Source organism: Seriola lalandi, unplaced genomic scaffold (assembly GCF_002814215.2).
Source record: "Seriola lalandi dorsalis isolate HSWRI2012SDOR001 ecotype SW California unplaced genomic scaffold, Sedor1 jcf7180002052955, whole genome shotgun sequence".
Lineage (NCBI taxonomy): Eukaryota > Metazoa > Chordata > Actinopteri > Carangiformes > Carangidae > Seriola > Seriola lalandi.
In genome coordinates, this window is record NW_019523508.1 from 135,581 (window position 1) to 155,000 (window position 19,420).

Here is a 19,420-nt window from a genome sequence, read left to right on the forward strand (position 1 = left end):
AAGTTCAGCGAAACGGACGCACAAAGCATCAGACGAGACAACATCCTGTAAAATGGTTTTTAATTTACTTTTTCGTTTTTTTTACTCTCCTTCCCCTCTGAGATGACTGGTTTAGAAATGGCATCATACTACCCCCTGTTGCTCTCCTGTATGTAGGTTGATATGTCACTATGCAGGCATCTGTTGGCCTCTATGGAAGGGCAGGACGCACGGTACAAACTTAGCAATGGGTCCCTGTACTCTTTAAATCTAGCTTCCACTTCTGGATTTCATTCAGTGGATCCCAGGGATCTAGACTTATACCAAAAACCTCGAAGACATATAAAGAGACAAAACCAGTTTTAAGAGGACTTGTATAAAGTGGCAGACTGTAAATTTCCACCGTTCATCACATGGGTTTTCCCCTGTCTCGACTTTTTGAAACACTGGGAAGGATGCAGTCTTTTCTCCCCCAGCATGATGACACATTTGACAACAGGTGACAGCAAAAACAACAGCCATTTCCTAATTCATGATCATGTTAAAGTACACCATTTCAAAACATTTTTTTCCTCTACTTTGATTCCCAGGAAAACAACTCAAGAGGTGTTATGGCAAATACTGTGCCTATGAAAAGTACCCACCTCCCTTTGACTTATTCATATTTTACTGTTTATTAGCTTTGGATATAATTAAACTTCAAGACACTGATCATCACACGCTTTAATTTCCACATCAAATGTAATTTCTAGAGATTAGTGAAGGGGGGCAAAATTGGCAACATTTCTGATTGCATATGTTTCATGTCCTTCAAGACACTTCTCAGAAGAGGCACCTTTGGCTAAAATTTCAGCCTTGAGCTTATGTGGTCTCAAGCTTTCTTTTCTCAGTGAAATAACAAATGAACAGCCATCTGGAACATTAACCGGGTTGTTTTCATGTCACTTTACCTTTGAGGTTTATGTCTCCCCCTTAAATAGAGTAATATACTTAAAGATTTTACTTTAGTATTTCCCTTTGCTGCTTACATCTGACCCTTTCTACCATCACAAGCCATCCAGAGCCTGCTGCAGAGAAGCCTCCACACAGCATGATGCTGCCACCAGCAGGCTTCATGGTGGGGATAGTGTTTTTGATAATGTGCCGTGCTAGATTATCAAAAACCTGACTCGCTTTGACATTACAGTGTTCTGTTGATTGGTGGCAAAAAAAAAAAAAAATCCTAATTACATCCTCTGTGATTCAGTGTTGTAAAAAAGTAAAATATGAAAAGATCCAAGGGGGCAAATATTTTTTACAAGCACTGTAAGAGACATCATATCTATTATCATTTAGTACCAGGGAGAGAAGGGGTGCATCTCAATAGGCTGGAGTAGCTCTGTCTATATCTTCTTGCTCAAGTCATATTTTGAAATGATGTTGACCCTAACAAATATTTCAAAATATTTTTCTATTCCTTCAGGTAGGTGTGTGTGTGTAGGTGTGTGTGTGTATGTGTATGTGTGTGTGTGTGTGTGTGTGTGTGTGTGTGGAGAAGATATGGAGATAAAGCTACTTCAAACAGGCATATTGTTATAACTTGTGCTATACAAATGAATTAGACTAGAGTTGGTCATATTGAGATGCAGCCATGAGGTCAGTGAGACGAAATAAGTGTCTCCTAGCAGACAGGCTGAACTGGACTACCCACAGATAAGAACCGTACAACTGGAGTGAGGGAACTGTTCTGTTTTTTTTTCCTACAAATAGCAGGGTGATGAAAAACAAAAGAATAAAATAAAGAAAACTCTGCATTTAATTTAGACCAACAATGAGATTCCCATGTAGCACAAACATATTTACAAGCTCCAAAAAATAAAAGTAAAAACACTTCTCTTGATGTCCTAATGCCCCTAACCCCCTGCCCACAAACGTTTCTTCTTTATCCCCCTTTCTTTTAATCCAAAATAAAAACTGTACGTGAAAGAGTTATGAAAATATAGGTTATTCCAACATAGTTGTGTCATGGACTGTGCTCCACTCTTCTCCTCCTCCTGTCTTCTTTTTCCTCCTTCTTCCTCTTCATCCTCCTCCTCTTCCTCATCTCCATCTCCCTATCTTTCACTCTTCAGTAAGGGTGTTGGGTGTTGCTGTTCTGTCCCGTTGGCCTGTCCCAACCCTAACCCCCTCCCTGACCCCGGGGCGTGGCATTGAGTCACAGGTTCACTGGAAGGCCGTAGAGGTCACAGCTCGTCACGGTCCCGTCTGAGGATGGTGTAGCGAGTCTCACTGGGCGCTAGCTTTTGGAACGAGCTCTCTGGAGGGCTACTGGCCACTTCTCCTCCCGTCTCCTCCTGAGGGTAAAAGTCAAATTCAAAACAAACAGTCAAATTTTGTGTGACAGAGCAAACCCAACTTTCATCGACTCCGTTGTGTCTGCTGCTGTCTGACCTGTCCAGGCGTGCTGTCTGTGGGGTCAGGACCGTGGTGAAACTCTCGGTGAAGCTTTCCGGAGTGAAGGTCCAACACAAACTGTCTCAACTTGCCAGGGACACTGTAAAAAACACACAGAAACATACATTGACATGATGCAAGAAAATGAACACATGAATCTCCCAAACTTTTTTCTTGAGGCTTGTTTGTACAAACAAGTTGGATTCATCAAACTCTCTTAATGGCAAAAACTTGCTCATTTCATTTGAGTGACGCCATTTCCCAACTATGTGCACATGTTCTGCTCTATTTCAAGGTGAGTCTCATTCACAAAAATGTCACTCGAGTAAAAACACAAATTTCACACCACCGAGCTTCAGAGAGGCAATGGTTTGACATGGTTAATGTGCTTGCTTGTGCTTTTCTATACTACTGGACAAAGCACTTCACAATTTAACATCTCATTCACCCCTTCACACATCAGCGGTGATGGAGCTGCAGTACAAGGCACTGGCCCAACTGAACCAACAACTGGACACAACCTGCTCTACCCCCTGGGCCCTCACTTCCCCCAACAATACCAAAAGTAATGCAGAATAGGAGACTGTCATGGGGATGTGATAGTCAGGAGATGGACGACAGCGTATCAAGCAGCAGGTTATGCTAAGCTGTCAGGTGTACAGAGGATGTTCTCTTGGACAACAATCCACATGAAGATCCTTTGGCAGCTGTTGGACTGGGAGAATTTTCCTGAACAACTACTGAAATTTACAAGTCATCATGTCAAAACATGCAAGTTTGTACAATATAATAGGATGTTGTCAAACCTTCCAATACATTAGCAAGCCATGATGATATGGTTTAAGTATCTATTTTCATGTTAAAAAGGTTTCTGTAACAAATTTAGACTCCAAAATCATTCAGATTAAGATGTTATTATGATTCTTAGGTGTTTTTATTCTGAAGTGTATGTGTACATTACTCATGGACAGGTCTGGACCACTAATGAATTTTGTGAATAACAAAGACCAAGAAAATCACTATCATTTGTGCGTGCTACTTAAAAGCTAAGTCATTTGTACAAGTGATTCTTGCATGAGCCGCATTAACTATGTGTCTGACAAAGACATTCCTGCAAACTACAGAGCAGGTCGGACTTAACCGTTGATGTGAGACAAAACAGTTTATGGCAGCAGCAGAGGACAGTCCCTGCGGACGTGTCACGAAGAAGCATTAATCCATATCAACGGTGTCCTGTGAAGTGTGCTTATTAACGACAGGTCATGTGCTGTTGTCATATCTCACAGACGGAGCTGGTCCCCAATCACAGCTAACCCTGTCTGTCAGGACCGCATGCAGACACAGACACACACACACACAGATATATAAAATATATATATATATATATATATATAACATACACTGCACTAATGTAATTACAAGCTGTGTGCCACATGCAGTGGTGATGTGATGCAATTAGGTTGTGGAGGCTGGTCAGTCCTCGGGGCTTCTGTCTATCTGATCAGACTCTGATTGGGGACTCGGGGAGGCAGAGTGGAGGGGGGCAGAATAAATAAGATTAAATTAGATTAGACTGGATTAGTTTAGCATTTATTGCACGTGCCAAATCACGTCACATTAGCTCTGGTGTCCTGGCCCATTCATAAAGGACAGATTTTAAGAGGTGTGACATTTCACTGGTGTTCAGTGCACAGTGGATTGTGGTGTGGTGTGGTGTGGTGTGGTGTGGTGTGGTGTGTGTGTGTGTCTGTGTGTGTCTGTAATGAAATTAACTTTATTTAAGGAGATCCTGTTATGAACAATTCCACATAGGGGTAAGTGATATAATTTAGCTCATCAGCATCACGCAATAACTGTTCAAAACTGTCCAAAAGTACTGAATATATCACAACTATTTGACATGTGGATGATTCATGTTGTTAATCACAGCTGCATCTGGGGTGAGTTTTCATTTATATTTGGGTATTTCTTTTTGCAATTAAGGGTTACCAACCCATAATTCTAGTGTTTGGACGGAGGACACGTGTAGTGGAATAACATGAAACGATACTGCATGCAGTCAACAATCTATTCTAAGTACTACATTTCTGCACAAAAACTGTGCATCCACATGCAGAACAATATCATTTCATAGACAAAGTGAAAGGTAGTACTTACGAGAGGTCTTTAAATTCAGGAAAGACATACATATGTCTGAATGAGTCTATAGCAATGACGGGACAGTCAGCTGGGGTTTTCTGGATGTGGAGCAGAGGATGGCGGAACTTATCACAGTCTGCATGAAGGAAGTTTATAGACCCTGAGGAGGAGAGAACAAACACTGTCACCGATGTCACAAACACCATTTCTGTACAAAAGGCTTTTGGTTCTAGACTAAAAATCATAATCCTGACAGGTACATAATTTCACAAACGCTCACCTTTCTCGCTGATGAGCTGGCGAGCTACTTCATGTTGGAATTTCTCTAAACTCTCTGTGTCCTCTTTGATATGGAACAAAATCAGGAAAGGGATCCCTTCTTCAGTCAGTTCCTGGAAAACACACAACACACCAATAAACACACAAAGTTTCGAAAACAGATGGAGTCAGGGCCTTTCCGTGGCTCAGCAGATGGACTATCCACAGATACCCATGGATATCCTGTAGGCTGTTTTTCAGTTTAAAGATCTATGTATAGCTACATATCCATATTTATGCATCTAACCTCAGACCAAAAAAGCCAGATTATCTTCATGCTGATAATGCTTTATAAGCAATAGCAGAAAACAAACCTCTCCATTTTCAAAGGTGATCTCCCTGACCAGAGGCACACACTTGTCCTGGACCCAAGCGTAGGTCAGGTCAAAGTTGGCGAGTGAGCCGAGGTAGATCATGTCAGGTACACTCTCGCCCACAGGTTTGTAGATCACATTGTCTCCACTGAAGCGCTCAGACTCAGAGATGGCGCTAGAAGACAAAGCGGTTAAGAAAACTTTAACATAGCAAATATAAACAGAGGAAGAACATTACAACAATGGATAATATATGGTCTCCACACGGGTCTAAAGATGGTATGTGACTCACCCAAAGGCAGCCAAGAATGTGCAGTCATCTCGAAGAATGTTGGCAACTTTTTCATATGTGCGGTAGCTATCAGAGTCCTTTTGTTCAAAGTAACCTATGATGTTTCTCTTGGCCCTCTGTTCAATAAGAAAGCAAAAGTGTTAAGAAAATAACTGATACAATTTTATTTCATGATGTGGAAATTTGTATTTTTATAGCCTGTGTATTTCCCACTTACATCCAAAGTGTTAACCTCCTCCATTGAGTGCATTTCTTTCACCGGGTCAACCTGCTGCTGGCGGATGAAGTCAGCAATGGCCACTACCGACCTCTGACCCCTGTACTCCCTCTTCATCATCATCCCATTGCGGAACAACTTCAACGTCGGGTACTTGGTGATGCGGTACCGCTGGGCAATGTCCGCTACACACCGAGGCAGAGGAGAAGTTAAGTAAAGAAGGACAAATCAATTGATGAAGAGGAGGAAGCAGAGTAAAAACACATGGGGATGGGTGGATGAGGAGCAGAGCAGTGACAGAGATGGCGGTTAAACCTCAGTCTGAAAACACTGCCTTCAGTCAGCTCGGAGCTCTGATCTCCCACATGAAAGCTGCCCCCCGCTAAGAGTAAATACTCTCTCTGCACACAGTGAATGAGTGTGTGTTTGTGTGTGCATGTGGCAGGTGTCAATCTCCCTGCGGGGCGTCTCTAAGCCTCCAGTCTTCACAGGAAGCAGCAGTTTTGTCATTAGTCTTCAAACAGTTTGCGGGTCATCAATAATTCTCTTTAATTTGCTTTATCTCAAAAGGCTGAGGCTGGCGGTTTATGTGTCTGTGCTTTGGTGTGCTGGGCATCTATGTGTACATATGTGCATCAAATATAGTAAGACTGTGTGCGTGTGTCTTTTTTGTTTCCTGTATATAGAACTAGGATGTTATAGCAGTTGAGGGCATTGGATCACCATCAACAACCACCACCATATATACATAGAATACATATATTAAGAATAATAATAATTTGGATAACAGACTCATCATTTTAGCAGCTGGAATGTAAAAATAGATACATTTTCCAGTTTCAGCTTCAAAACTACTAATATTACTTTCTTTGTTTCAGATCATTATGACATAAATCTTGTGATAAGCGTGTCTCATTATTTTTTCATATTTTAAGTTAAAAAGGATCAATAAAAGTGTATGTATTACTTGCATCTATACGTTTTTGATTGGTGCTTTTCTTGCCAATGTTAGAAAGACAACAAAATACTGACAAAAAGGTAAGTTAAACTCACAGTGTTGGTCACAGTCGACGCGGGCAAACACCACCTGCTTGGTATCAGGGAACTCCTCCCGCACTACATTAGATGCCTCCTCAAAAATTGGATGGAGCATCTGACTGAACCTACACCTGCAGGGGGGGATGGGGTAGTGGTGTCAGGTCAAGAGGCTTTCCATAATTTGTAAGTAAATTAAGTAAATTTTCTTTTACTCCACTAGACTAAAATGTTCAGAATAAATCAAGAAAATCTCCAACGCAAATGACACTAATCTAATCATATTTATGGCACCATGTGGCTTCAATAAGAAATGTTTAAACGTCACTTACATAATATACGTATATAGGTGGCAGAAAAACAACACACTTACCAGTCAGCGTAAAAATTCACTAATGCCACCCCAGCATTATCTGCAAGAAAACACACGGACAAACAGAAGGTAAATATAACACACTACACATTACTGAATACACTCATTTATGTATATCTTGCTACTAAAATTAATTAATTAGACTAATTAATCTTAAACTGCCCAGTTTTCTGTCTATGAATGGAAAAAAAAGATAACAGAAAAGCACATAGAGCATGACCAGTGACTCATGGCCACATAAATTTATCCATCACACCACAGACTGGTGGAATGTGAACATCTACAACAATGTGGCAATCATAAGAAAACAGTACACCAAAAACCAATGAATGAATAAGTTTCCTTCAGGTCATCCAAAAGGAACGCTCTGCCTCTTGACCTCATAGTTTAGGAGTTACAAGAAAATGTAAAGCATCAGGTAAATTGGTGCTATCCACACCAACAACTAATTACATTATGGTCCAAGATCTTCCTTAGCAGACAAATTTAACTTAAGTCTGTTAAATGATATTTTTGTGATAGCCTGCTAACTAAAAGGGAGACATGTTAACATTCTGAAAAACTGCACTGAAACATAACATCCTTAGCAGAGCTACAAAAGATGAAGAAATGGATGGGCTTCTCTTAAAGACAACTGAGAAAAAATAGTGAAAGTGAAAGAACACCTGAAAGGAATAGTTGGGAAATACTATAATTTGCTTTCCTATCCACAGTTAGATCACAAAGAAATACAAGGAAATGAGTATCAAGCTAAGCTAACTAGCTGCTACCTGTAGCTTCTCATGGTGGTGGTATTTTCTCACATCTCTCACTCTCAGCAAGAAAACAGATACGCACATTTACCAATGTCAAACAAATTCCTTTAAGACACCTCCAAAGAGTAAAGTGTGACTTCTTACTTAGGACGTCATCAATGTTGCCCGAGTCCAGACTGGTGATTTCTGCTAGTCCTGGAGTAGAGAGGCCCATCACCTGCAGACACACAGATAAAAGCAGTTAAACCAGATCAGCAATTAAACCATAAAACACAGAGACAAAGGACTCTGAAGATAGTTGACTAAAGACAGTGCACAAACTCGTCTGTCAGCATATTGTTAACTAGCATATCTACAAACTGAATCAGCTGAGCACCAGCTTTTGCTATGTCAAATAAACAATAGTACTGAACTAATGTCTTGGCACCAATAGGAAACTAAGGTATTGCTTCATGCAATTCTAACAATGTAGAACAGTGAAAGCAAACAGATCCAGTCTCCAGCAGCATGCAGTGATGTAGGTTTGTAATGGAGAATTGCATTCTCATTCTTTAAGTCACTCTTCTCAAAATGTGGTCATTACTGTGCAGTCACACATGATACTGCGCACATGCTTGAGAACATCCTCTTTTTGTCAGTTTCTCTTATCTTTTAAAATACATGTGCTAGAAATATAACATGTCAAATACTAATTACCAAAAACAATGGGATTCCAATGGAATTCCAATTTGCACCTTGAGCAGGGTGCTAAAGAGTTTTCCAAGATCCAATTATTTAACACTGTTATCAAAACCTCAAAAATAAACTGAAGTTTGGTCTTAAACATAGCATGGCCCTAAATCCACAGCATCTCCTGTGTGGTAAATGTCAAAACAGAAAAAAATGTAAATAAAAGAGCACATTACAGTTGCTATCTCCATTGCCATATATCACTGACATAACATTAGTTGTTGCCTGGGGAACTATTTTTTGTGTTAGGAAAATAATATTTTGCAGACATCCATTCATCTTTCCTGTATCTCCCTCGCTGGACCACTCAAACAAGAATAAGGTTGTAATTATGATGTACCAAGTGGGGATTTCTGAATTCCTTCTCTGATTTCAGCGCTGTAAAAGTCTTATATGAAAGAGATCGGCATAAAGAAAATTTAAGGCCTAAAATGGCATTCACTGGAGGATGAAATGAGGGACAGAACACCAAAGATGGAGAAGTTCTGACTGCCAACTGAAAACACAGAGAAACAAATAAACAGGGAAATTGTAGTCTGAATTAATTATTTTATTAAAAAGAGCCTACATTTAACAATGCTGGCACCATGACAGAAGAAGACCAAAGAAGACTGTATTACTACAACCTTCACTCTGTTGGCAAATTATTTCATCATGGCTATAAGTGCAATCCCATGTTTTTCTGCTTCAAATTGACCCCACTGCCCTATAACATTACAATACTTTAAACGTCTGCCTGCACTATCTATTTATCTGTAGTGATCTGCTGAGATCCTCTTCAAACAGGATATAAGACAAAGACAGTCTTCCTCCTTGAGGGTGTGACAAACACAAATATCAATACAGGTTGTAAGACAGCAATTCATCAAACAGTGACACAAGCTGAGCTGGTGCTGCTTCATGCGTTTATGGGTTACCTGAATATGTGACTGAACTTTTACACATTAACACACACACACACACACAAACCAGTAGTCAGAGTTTAACTATTACTTAGTTTAGTGTTGTCTTGATTTAGAATTAGGGCAGGAACAAACTATTAACTTGGTTATTAATTCATCTGTTGATTATGTCTTCAATTATATGATTCATAATCTAGACTATGAAATTTCAAAATAGTTCAAAAGCGTTCATCACAGTTTCTCAGAGCTCAGGATGACGTCCTCAGCTTGCTTCATTTATCCAAAAAAAGGGCCATACTCAATTTTCAATGATATACGACAAAGAAGGAAGTAAATCTTCACACCTGAGAAGCAGGGCAAATGAATGTTTCATGTTTTATGCTTGAAAATGGTGGAACAATAAATAGATTGTCAAAATAGTTAGAAATTATTCTTCTGTCAATTGATTTGTTGTTTAATTAGGGCTGCAACCAAAATTATCTGTTAATCTGTTGAATATTTTCTAGATTAATATGTTAGATGTTTGGTCTATAAAATATCAGATAATGGTGAAAGAAACCCATCACAATTTCCCAAAACCCAAGACGATGTCTTCAAATGTCTTCTTTTGTCTTCACATCGTCACATTAGGCAGACCAACAGTCCAAAACCCAGAGGTGTTCAATTTACTGTCATACTTGATGAAGAAAAGCATCAAATCTTTACATTTGAGAAGCTGGAACTACAGAATACTGCCATTTTGTTCTTTAGAATGACTCAAAACAAGTAATTCATTAACAAAATAGTTGCTGATAGATATTCAGTTGATCAACTAAGCAATTGTTGCAATTCTGTAGAGAATGCTTCCTGATTACCTTTTCATATTAAACCTTCTCAACATTGAGGACAAAAGGCCTGTGAGGTCCCCATTCACCATGCAGTATGACACAGCTGCAGACTGATATTAAATGTAACAGTTACCGCGGTTAAACCCGTGAAGACACTTTTCTGCAGCTCAGAGAGAAGTTTTAAGTTTTCATTACAGGCCCAAACTGCGCTCTGTCTAGTTCCGGGTTGTCAGCCAATAAGAATGAGCCACAACAGAGGAATTCACCAACCGGCGGGCATCATTCAGAGACACACGAAGAGTCCAACAATAACTTTATGCATCTGTACAACAGTAAATGTTAAGCCTGAGCGAACACAATAGGTCAACTCATTCAATTATCAAAAGCTTTTAACTAACCGTGCTAGAAATTAGCATCTATCTGCCCATCTACCTACTGGCAGTATGTCATGGCACTCAATGCTAGCTGCTTCACTCAAACAAAGTTTGTCCTACTTCAGCTCATTTTTCAAAGTTTAGAATATACAAATGAGAAACATGTCAATTATATAAGATGGATTATGGCTGGTTATAACACCACAGCTATCGTTACTCAACACTACCGGCTGAGTTGACACTGCAGCTGGATAACTCGATTAGTTATGGAGGTCGCTAGGTGAAACACGGTTCAAAGGCCTGTTCGGTGAACCTGGTAAATGCCCGCAGCTCCAGCGTAGAGTGAGCCGGCTCTCTGGTCACCTTTGCCACTTTAAAAGCCACGTCTCATGCCAGCAGAGACTCATCGGTTAGCTAGCAGCTAACCAGCGTTAGCTTAAAGCGGCTAACTGTTAGAGCGAGGTACAAAGCTGAGGCACGGAGGCTTACCAGCAGTATAACTGTGACGAAGCGGGTATCCAGAGAGGGAGATGCTGCTAACAGTTTCATTGTACAGTAGCGTTATTTTGGAGGTGGTAGTGGTGGTGTTGAGTCTTCCCAGTCTGTCTCGACGCCGCTCTTCTCACCGCAGCAGGAAACCGACGGCGAACCAATCTGACTGTGACCACGGAAACGCGAGCGATGCTTCCTGTTAGTCCTTTGGCTTCATGGGTAATGTAGTTCGAAGGAGTAGGTGAAAGGACTGAGGTGGACGATGTGGAAAACTGCAATAATGGCGATTTATTGCTGTGCAGCTGTGATGGGAGTTGTAGTATTTTGTGACCCAGACGGTGGAGAGATTCAACGGGACGCCTGGGAAGAAAACTTTCCAAAGACTTTCATCTGGAGGAAAGATAATCAAACGGTAAATATAACACCGACGAAGGAGAAGTGGAAGGAACATTTCATCAAAATACAATAACATAAACAGTATATTCAGTTTATTCAATGTCACACTCTTTGTAGTTCTTTACTACGCTTATGAATAACTGATTTCTCTTGAACAGGGGGGAGTTGCATCATTATGACTTTTTGTAATGCTCTCTTCGTCCTATTTTCAGCATTGAACAATGCGTTTTATGGCACTGAGTGTTAGTTAAAAAACCTTGAGGTACTCTGATGCACAACTCTCTCAAAATCCATTTTATCCCTAAATCCAGCAAAATTGCATGTTTAGTTGCAGTGGTGGAAGAAGTACTCAGATCATTTACTTGAGTGAAAGTGGCAATAACGCAGTGTAAAAAAGCCCTGCATTCAAAATTCTGCTTGAGTAAAGGTATAATTGTATTGCCAGCATTATGCATAACGGTCCAAAGATCCCGAAAGAACATTGTTTAGAAATAATGTGCACACGAGATATTACTTTTGTAAAACAAGAGTAATTTCTCCGGACTTCTTTTTCAAGAGAGCTCCCATTAGCTTTTTGTAACTTTCACTTATTTATGAGCTCATGTAAATCACAGCACAGCTTTCCACCACTCCACCCTAACTAGGTCCATTCAGCATCAAACATAACTGAAAACACCTGTGTGAGTGTGCAAGCCTGTAGCTATAATGATGCATTGTATTTTATAAGATAATCATATGGTTTCTATGTAAAATCTAAAGTCAACAGATAAATGTAGTGCAGTAGAAAGTACAATACTTCTCTCCAAGATGTAACAGAGAAAGTAGCATAATTTGAAATACTCAAGTAAACTACAAGTACCTAAATGTTGTACTTAAGTAGAGTAATTGAGTAAATGTATTTGGTTACTTTCTACCACTGTTTAGTTGTTTCTTAATGAAACATAGCTCAAAACAAAGACTAATACTTAAACAAAAGATTGTTGCACCTCATTAGATTAGATTAGACTGACGAACGAAAACAATCCATCATTCTGAGGCATCCTCCCTCTGTCTGTGACCACTACAGTAGCAGTATTATGCTGGCAGTTATTTGTGTGAACAGGTGGGCCGGTCTCAGTATGTGAGTGATCCTCTTTCTCTAACCTGGCAGGAGCCAGGATCAGGGCAGGTAGGGGACCTGGACGTGCATCCATAGCCACCAAGGATGCACTGAACTGGGAAACATCTGCTGAAGTGTCCCCTTCAACACAGTCATGGTAAGAATCCAACACACGGAGAACAGCAACCCAGATTCCATTTAGGGTTATAAATCCCAGAGGAGTTTTATTTTCTATTGTTACTTGGTGTATCTGTTGGTTACTTTGGTGTCTCCCCTGTTCCACCAGTTTGTAATTCTCCCTCAAGAGTCAACACAGCCTAATTGTTAAGGAGATTAAGGTGTAATGTTGAATTGAATCCCGACATTAATATTTTATGGGCTAAAGCTGTCCATAGGGGGTTCACAGTGTGTGTGCAACTCACAGATGGAGTTAGAGGAAGATCTCTCTCTGCTTGTCTGAAAATCAGGGATGGAGAGACAGAGGAGCAGAATGTCCCTCTTTAGTTGTTAATCCTAGGAAATAAGAACAAAATAAACATCACAGCAGCCAGAAAATCCTTCTCCAGTATTTATTTAAATCATTAAAGCTGCTGAGGTATGAAAAATCACTTGTTGAGTTATTGCCTTTAAGTTAAGGGTTATTTAAATTCAAATTGGAACATTTTTTTTAGGTGCAGTTCTTAAATATTTCAGGAATCACATTTATTTTTACTTTAGACTACAAACTTGTATGTCACAAGTAAAGATAAAATGAAAGACAAAATATGATTATTGTGATAGATGATGACAAATACAAATATACAGCTGACCTACAGTTTACACCCAGCTGCCAGTATATCAGGTTATAATGTTTAGTTTTTGTTGAAACTGTTATAGAGTAATATTGCTGTATTGCAATATATATAGAAGTATTTCTGATATTCAGCCCATTGTTACTGAGTGAAATGGGGTGGACAAATTGATAGAAACACGTCAGTATAAAGCAATACAGTTCAACAGCAACAGAAAGTACATCCTCCGAAACAACCACATAGTTTAATCAACACCTGTTTTCTGAAAACTCAGCAGTACATTTATTGCAGGGCTCTTGCATTACACTGCAATAGTTTTAGCTTGGTGTATTTAAACTGGCAGTATGTTAGTACTATAAGTTCACTCTTATTTTACTTGTAGAAACAAAGTATTGGCGTTCAGATCTACTTAAGTCAAAGTAAAAAGCAGCCAATTTGAAATTATTAGAACTGAGAATTAGAACTGTTCTTATAGAAATTTTTTTTTTTTTTCTTTGTACTGAACTGCACTTTAATTAGTGGACATAGATCTTTCATCATTGTTCTGGCTGATTTTTTTTCTAAAACTTTCATATAAAGGCCTTTATTCTGATTTTGAAGTGTATAATTCTGTCAGAAGCCTTTATAGCTGCAGATAGAAAATTAGACAAATGAAGCCAAAAAGCTGTCAGGAGTCTGATAAGTTTTAAAGGGCTCTAATAATTTATTTCATTACTGATTGATGTAATGATTTTCTTTTGATTGACTGGTTGTTTAGTCTATAAATATCTCTATAAATACTGGCAGATGCATTTGACAAATTAATGTGATGTCTTCAGTGTGTGCATTGTCCAATACACTATTTTCTGAGGTAACCTTGTCTGAAGAAGTAATGCACTGTGTCCTATCACACGACACACAGTACACACCCATACCACTGTCCCTGCACTCTGATTTCATCTGACCATCCTCACCCTATTTTATCCTCTCCTCCCTTTTCTGTTTTCTCCATCTTTTTCCATTTCTCATTGCTCGCATTGATTTTTTTGTTTGTTTTTCCAGCTGATTATGTCCCTGTACTCTGATTCGCCGATGGGCACATAGCTCTCTGCACTTTAATTGGACATTTAATTAGATCACAGTTTTAGTCCAATTAGACTCAGAAGTGTGGTGGAAAGGGGGAATGGAGGTGAGAAGAGGCAAAAGTCCCCAAGCTGGTCTCTCTGTCTCCCTTCCTCCTTCTCGTTCTCTCCCGCTCTCCCCTCCTCACTCTTTTTCTTCATCTGATTTTTTCTGTCCGCCTCGCTGTCTCTCTCCCCCTCCCTCCTGAGGGCGGCTCATTAGTGATATAATGGGATGACACAAAACACACAGCCCCTAATTCTCAGAGTGTCTCTAGCAGCAGCTGAACCACACACACACATACACACACACAGGCCCACACGCCCACACACACAAGTTGACAGGAACTGTATGTGCTCACTGTTGCAGAACTTGTGTGGTTGTTTTAAGGGAGTGTTTCGTTATAAACTCTTGCCCTCTTCCTCCCATTTGGTACTGAAGCCATGAAGGGGTAAGCAAAAGTGTTTTGAGACAGATCCTGGGTGTTATTAGTGCCTCTGATTAATCTCCAGCACTGCCTGACAGTCTGCCAGTCACAGCAGCATCGACCAACACACACACACACACACACACACACACACACACACACACACACACACACACACACACACACACACACCACAAACATTAAGGACATGCTGAGCAGAACCCTATCGACTCAGTGGAGTGCTCCGGTATGATATCACTACACCTAATGAGACTAAGATAAGCCTCATTACCAGCAGCGCGCCCTTACATGCTAGTCAAATGCAGGGCTATTCTGCACCAGTTTTAGCTCCCCTATGGTTCCACCCTCTTCCCCCTTTTGTTGCCATAGTCTTTGCACAGAGCTCAGACTCAAAGCATAAACAACACTATGTCCCAGTGGGTGAAAACACATGGGCAAATGTAAACACACACTAACACACACCCAGATGTACGCGGATATGCACACACTTACGCTCAGGTGTAAGTCCTCGGAGGACACGAGTCAATCTCGGTGTCCCTGGAGCAGTCACACACACACCCCTCCTACCCTCCACCCGCAAGAGAAAGATACCAGACTACTGTGTCTCCTACTCTACACACACACACACACACACACACACACACACACAGACACACACACTTATACATCCAACACTAATTTGCGTGTTCCCTCTCTTTATGTCTATGTACGTATAGGTGTGTGCATATATAGATGGTCTGTGTGAACGACAGGCAGCAAGCAGGGGTGTTTGAGCCACAGGCGTCACTACCTGACCCCCGTGGCTATGAGATTGACAGCTGTGGTCCCGCCTAATTGCATTACTCTCCCAGGTGATTGGCTCACACCCTGGGGGCTCATTTGTCAGAATGCATTGTGGTAATGATGTAAATTAGCAGATCTATGTGTCACTCAGCCTTCTCCCCCCCTGCTGATTGGCCCCGCTGTGCCCCAGGACTCGGCCCCCAGCTGAGGGAGCCAGCTCATTGGTCCTTGGGGATCCAGGAAGTCCCCCAGAAATAGGGCTTTACAGATTGGGCATCCCTGTGGGCTGATATTATCCTTCCTCCCACCTCTTTACCTGTCAGTCAAAACCCAGGGACCGATCCCTGCAGCCTCTATCTCGTATCTGAAACATAGATACACACATACACACACACACACACACACACACACACACACACTTGCACACACACACACCCACGCAGAGAGACATGTAGGTGGTATAGGCACCTGTAATAACCCCATGTGGACGCTAAACACGCTGACGTTATAACTGCGTAAATGATATAAAAACATACTATATATAAAAAGGTGTTTGTGTGTGTGTGTGTGTGTGTGTGTGTGTGTGTGTGTGTGTGTGTGCATGTGTGTGCGTGCACTTGTCTAGAATTGAAATAAAGGCCACAGGCTCAGGCTCTGTTCCCCACTGCTTACCCAGCATGCCCTAGCTATGTCCTCTATCAAAAGCAGACAGCTTCAGAGTTACAGACAGCTAGAGAAACATATAGACAAACACACCACTCACAATCTCACACACACACACACACACACACACACTTGGACTCCCTGGTTTCTTTGCTTGTCTGTCTCAATAGCATCAACTGAAGTGTTAGTTACAGCAAGTGTCTGGTGTGTGTGTATGTGTGTGTGTGTGTCAGGAGGCAGCAGTGTGTGCATGCGCAGCTCTCCTGTAGTGTTGCTGAAAGGTTTCATGGGAGTGTCTAGGTTCTTTGTTAAACTCGCTGTGGTTATATGAGGCCGAATATGAATAAAGACTAAATAATGTCAGCATCAGCATGAATCAATACGTATACAGATGTACAATCACTTGGTCTGGACCTCAGCCCGTGATCAATGCTTTTCTCTGAGTTATTGTCTTCATATTAACAAGTGGAGTGCTCCCTGAGGAACTCGTATGAATGGCTAAATGAGACCACTGCACACCTCTCAACAGGACCTGGTGTTGTTTTTACACCATCCTTTGTTTGATTTCATACACTGCATCGCAAAAGCCTTTTTAGCCAAATTTGGACGCACTGTAGGTGTTTCCAAAACACTCACGCCCTCATGAAACTCTAATTGCCAGCTCTTGGTGACATGAATGTCCCTCACACAGGGTCAAATATCGACTTGTGTCCCTCCCTGCCAGTGTTTGGCCAAATTATAACTTTTTGTCTGAATCTAAGATTATTCATAAATCAATTCATATTTTTATTGTGACCGCTGGGGGCTTGCGTATTGACTCAAAAATGTAGAAAAAGATCAAAATATGTCAACAAACGTGAAGGAAAAGTTTGGAATAAGCTCTGGACATGATTGAAAAGTAGCTCAGAAAATATTTGATTGTCTCATTTAGTTCTCTGCGTTACAGGATGTTATCGCCAGAAACAGGATATTACTCTTTTTGAAGAGTAGCTGTGGCATCTCTGTTATATCTGCATGTGTTAGATATTAGTATTTGAAGACTCTATGTGTGCGCGTGCACGTGCATTACTGACTGAGTAATTGTTGTAAATTAGAGATGTTTAGAGATGTTTGTGGTTGGTTTTGGTAAAGCCCCTGTAAAAACACTCTCTCACGGAAAATCATTTCCCATGACGTGGCACATGTGCCAAACACGCACACACCGACACACTCACACACACCTTTAAGTGCCGCATCTACCATCTAACCCTCCCACCCTCCGTTACGCACATATAGACCTACTCAGCAGTAAATGTAGTAACTAACCTGTTTTAAGTCTCCGCCACTACTTGGCAGAGCGTGAGAAAGCAGCGAGTATGATGGGTAATTGCCATGCTGCACGCAGTGTCTACAGGAGCACTCTTTATGAGGTGGTGGCGGGGAGGGAGAGGGGGATGAGAAGGTAGGATGGAGGACACCGGAGTATTTTCTCCTCCCATTAGATCGCTTAGTTTTCTACCAAAAGTTCAAAAGTTCTCAAGAGTGAAACTGAAGTAATCAACCTGCCAATACTTAATCAATAATTCCTATCTATTGCATTGTATGAAATGTCTTTATACAGTAAGTTTCATAGGGAGTGAATCAGATCTATCTGTGTGACCGTTAATGAAAATGTCTCGGAGAATTCGCAGATTGTGGTGCAAGTTTGTGCCTCCAGCGTTTATGTGTTTAGGGGCAATAATTGATTTCTGTGTTGTGCCCCGCAGGGTTTGTCCCACATCTCTAAACCCACACACACATACACACACACGCACAGCAAGGCATGCTGCAGTATTAATGAGACATGAATAAGACATGAAGAGAGACCCCCCTCTTACACGCTCACACAGGGTCTCCCCCTCCCCAGCTGCTTCCTGTCTGCAGATTACCCAGCTTTCACTGGGCTCTGGTTAAGTGGGGCCAGGAAGAGATTTAACCCCCTCAGCAGGAGCAGACACACAAGCGCACACACACAAGCATGCACACTCACACATACACTCCCTACTGTCAGGAAATATTAGCTCGCTTATTACATTATCAGAAAGTATCTGTTTTATTGTGGAGTTGACTGCCATCAGAGCTTCAGGTGTTTAACTGGCTGAAATATGATCTATGTTTAAGAATATAAATTTTATGTTTTCTCCTTTGTAGCTCTTATCTATTAACATAGGCGACAGAAAAAATGTAAACTAACTTCTTGAGCTTGAGGTGTACACTATTTGGCAAAATTAAAAATGGGCTCTGTGGTTGTGGAACTTACCAAATATTTATTTTAATTTTGTTTTTTTATTTTTATGACGACCAGAAGGGATTTTTCAGTTAACCCTATTTCATTAGGAGTATCCATTAAAACCTGACTTCTTATAGCCCATAATATGCTACTTAAGTGTAAGTGTGTCCATTTGTGGGTCGTGCTTGTGGCTAAATGAATGGAAAGAAAACTGTCCAGACTCAGCTTAATGTGATTGTGTAAAACACTTGATAAGTAAGCTGAGTGTACGTTGCTGCGGGTTGAGTTGTGACCTTCCATCTGTTTGTGTTGTAGGCCTCAGCGACATCCAGCTCGGGACCTGCCTCTCTGGGCTCCCAGGTTCATGCTGCAGCTGTCAACGGAGATAGGAGCGCCCTCCTCAAACTCATCACAGGTAAACAGCAGACAAGTAATGAGCTTCTAAAGCATATAACAGATTCATTCACTGTCTCATCTCTATCAGAATATTAGGGCGAGGCATTGTGATTTTATGGTATGGAATTTAACTGGTTCACCCCAAGCACACAAATTCAATTCATATTAATATGTCGTAAAGTGTTGCTTTATTGTTTTCTATAAGTTACATTGCATTTAAGCCATCCGCAGAAATGTTAGAGTGGAGGTTTAGTTGCAGCAGCTGGCGTTTTAGGTTTTACACAGATAAACTACTGCAGAGCAGGTGCTCATCAGC

The 19,420-nt window shown here is 40.9% G+C and overlaps 2 protein-coding genes across 3 annotated transcripts in view; one reads left to right on the forward strand and one right to left on the reverse strand.

The window, feature by feature from the left end:
• Window positions 1–43: 43 nt before the first annotated feature.
• erp44 (endoplasmic reticulum protein 44) lies at window positions 44–11,331 on the reverse strand. Its single transcript, XM_023400779.2, has 11 exons — window positions 11,177–11,331; window positions 8,000–8,072; window positions 7,101–7,140; window positions 6,746–6,861; window positions 5,693–5,877; window positions 5,476–5,591; window positions 5,184–5,358; window positions 4,832–4,943; window positions 4,570–4,711; window positions 2,410–2,512; window positions 44–2,312 (listed from the first exon to the last, which is right to left on the reverse strand). Exons 1-11 carry the CDS (start codon window positions 11,234–11,236, stop codon window positions 2,202–2,204), a joined length of 1,233 nt encoding a protein of 410 aa, XP_023256547.1. The 5' UTR covers window positions 11,237–11,331; the 3' UTR covers window positions 44–2,201.
• A 161-nt stretch (window positions 11,332–11,492) lies between these two features.
• Window positions 11,493–19,420, forward strand: part of invs (inversin) — a 22,446-nt gene continuing 14,518 nt past the window's right edge. For both annotated transcript variants that reach the window (XM_023400784.2, XM_023400785.2), the window contains exons 1-3: window positions 11,493–11,591; window positions 12,726–12,831; window positions 19,024–19,123. In XM_023400784.2, coding sequence (XP_023256552.1) covers window positions 12,829–12,831; window positions 19,024–19,123 — 103 coding nt within the window. In that variant the 5' untranslated portion in view covers window positions 11,493–11,591; window positions 12,726–12,828. The remainder of the gene's footprint in view (window positions 11,592–12,725; window positions 12,832–19,023; window positions 19,124–19,420) is intronic.

Coding starts and splice junctions, on each gene's coding strand:
- erp44 (XM_023400779.2), bottom strand. CDS start 11,236: ATGAAACTGTTAGCAGCATCTCCCTCTCTGGATACCCGCTTCGTCACA. Junction 4,712..4,831: donor CCAGCTCATCAGCGAGAAAG/GTGAGCGTTTGT, acceptor TCTCCTCCTCAG/GGTCTATAAACTTCCTTCAT. Junction 2,513..4,569: donor CCTGAATTTAAAGACCTCTC/GTAAGTACTACC, acceptor TGTTTTTTACAG/TGTCCCTGGCAAGTTGAGAC.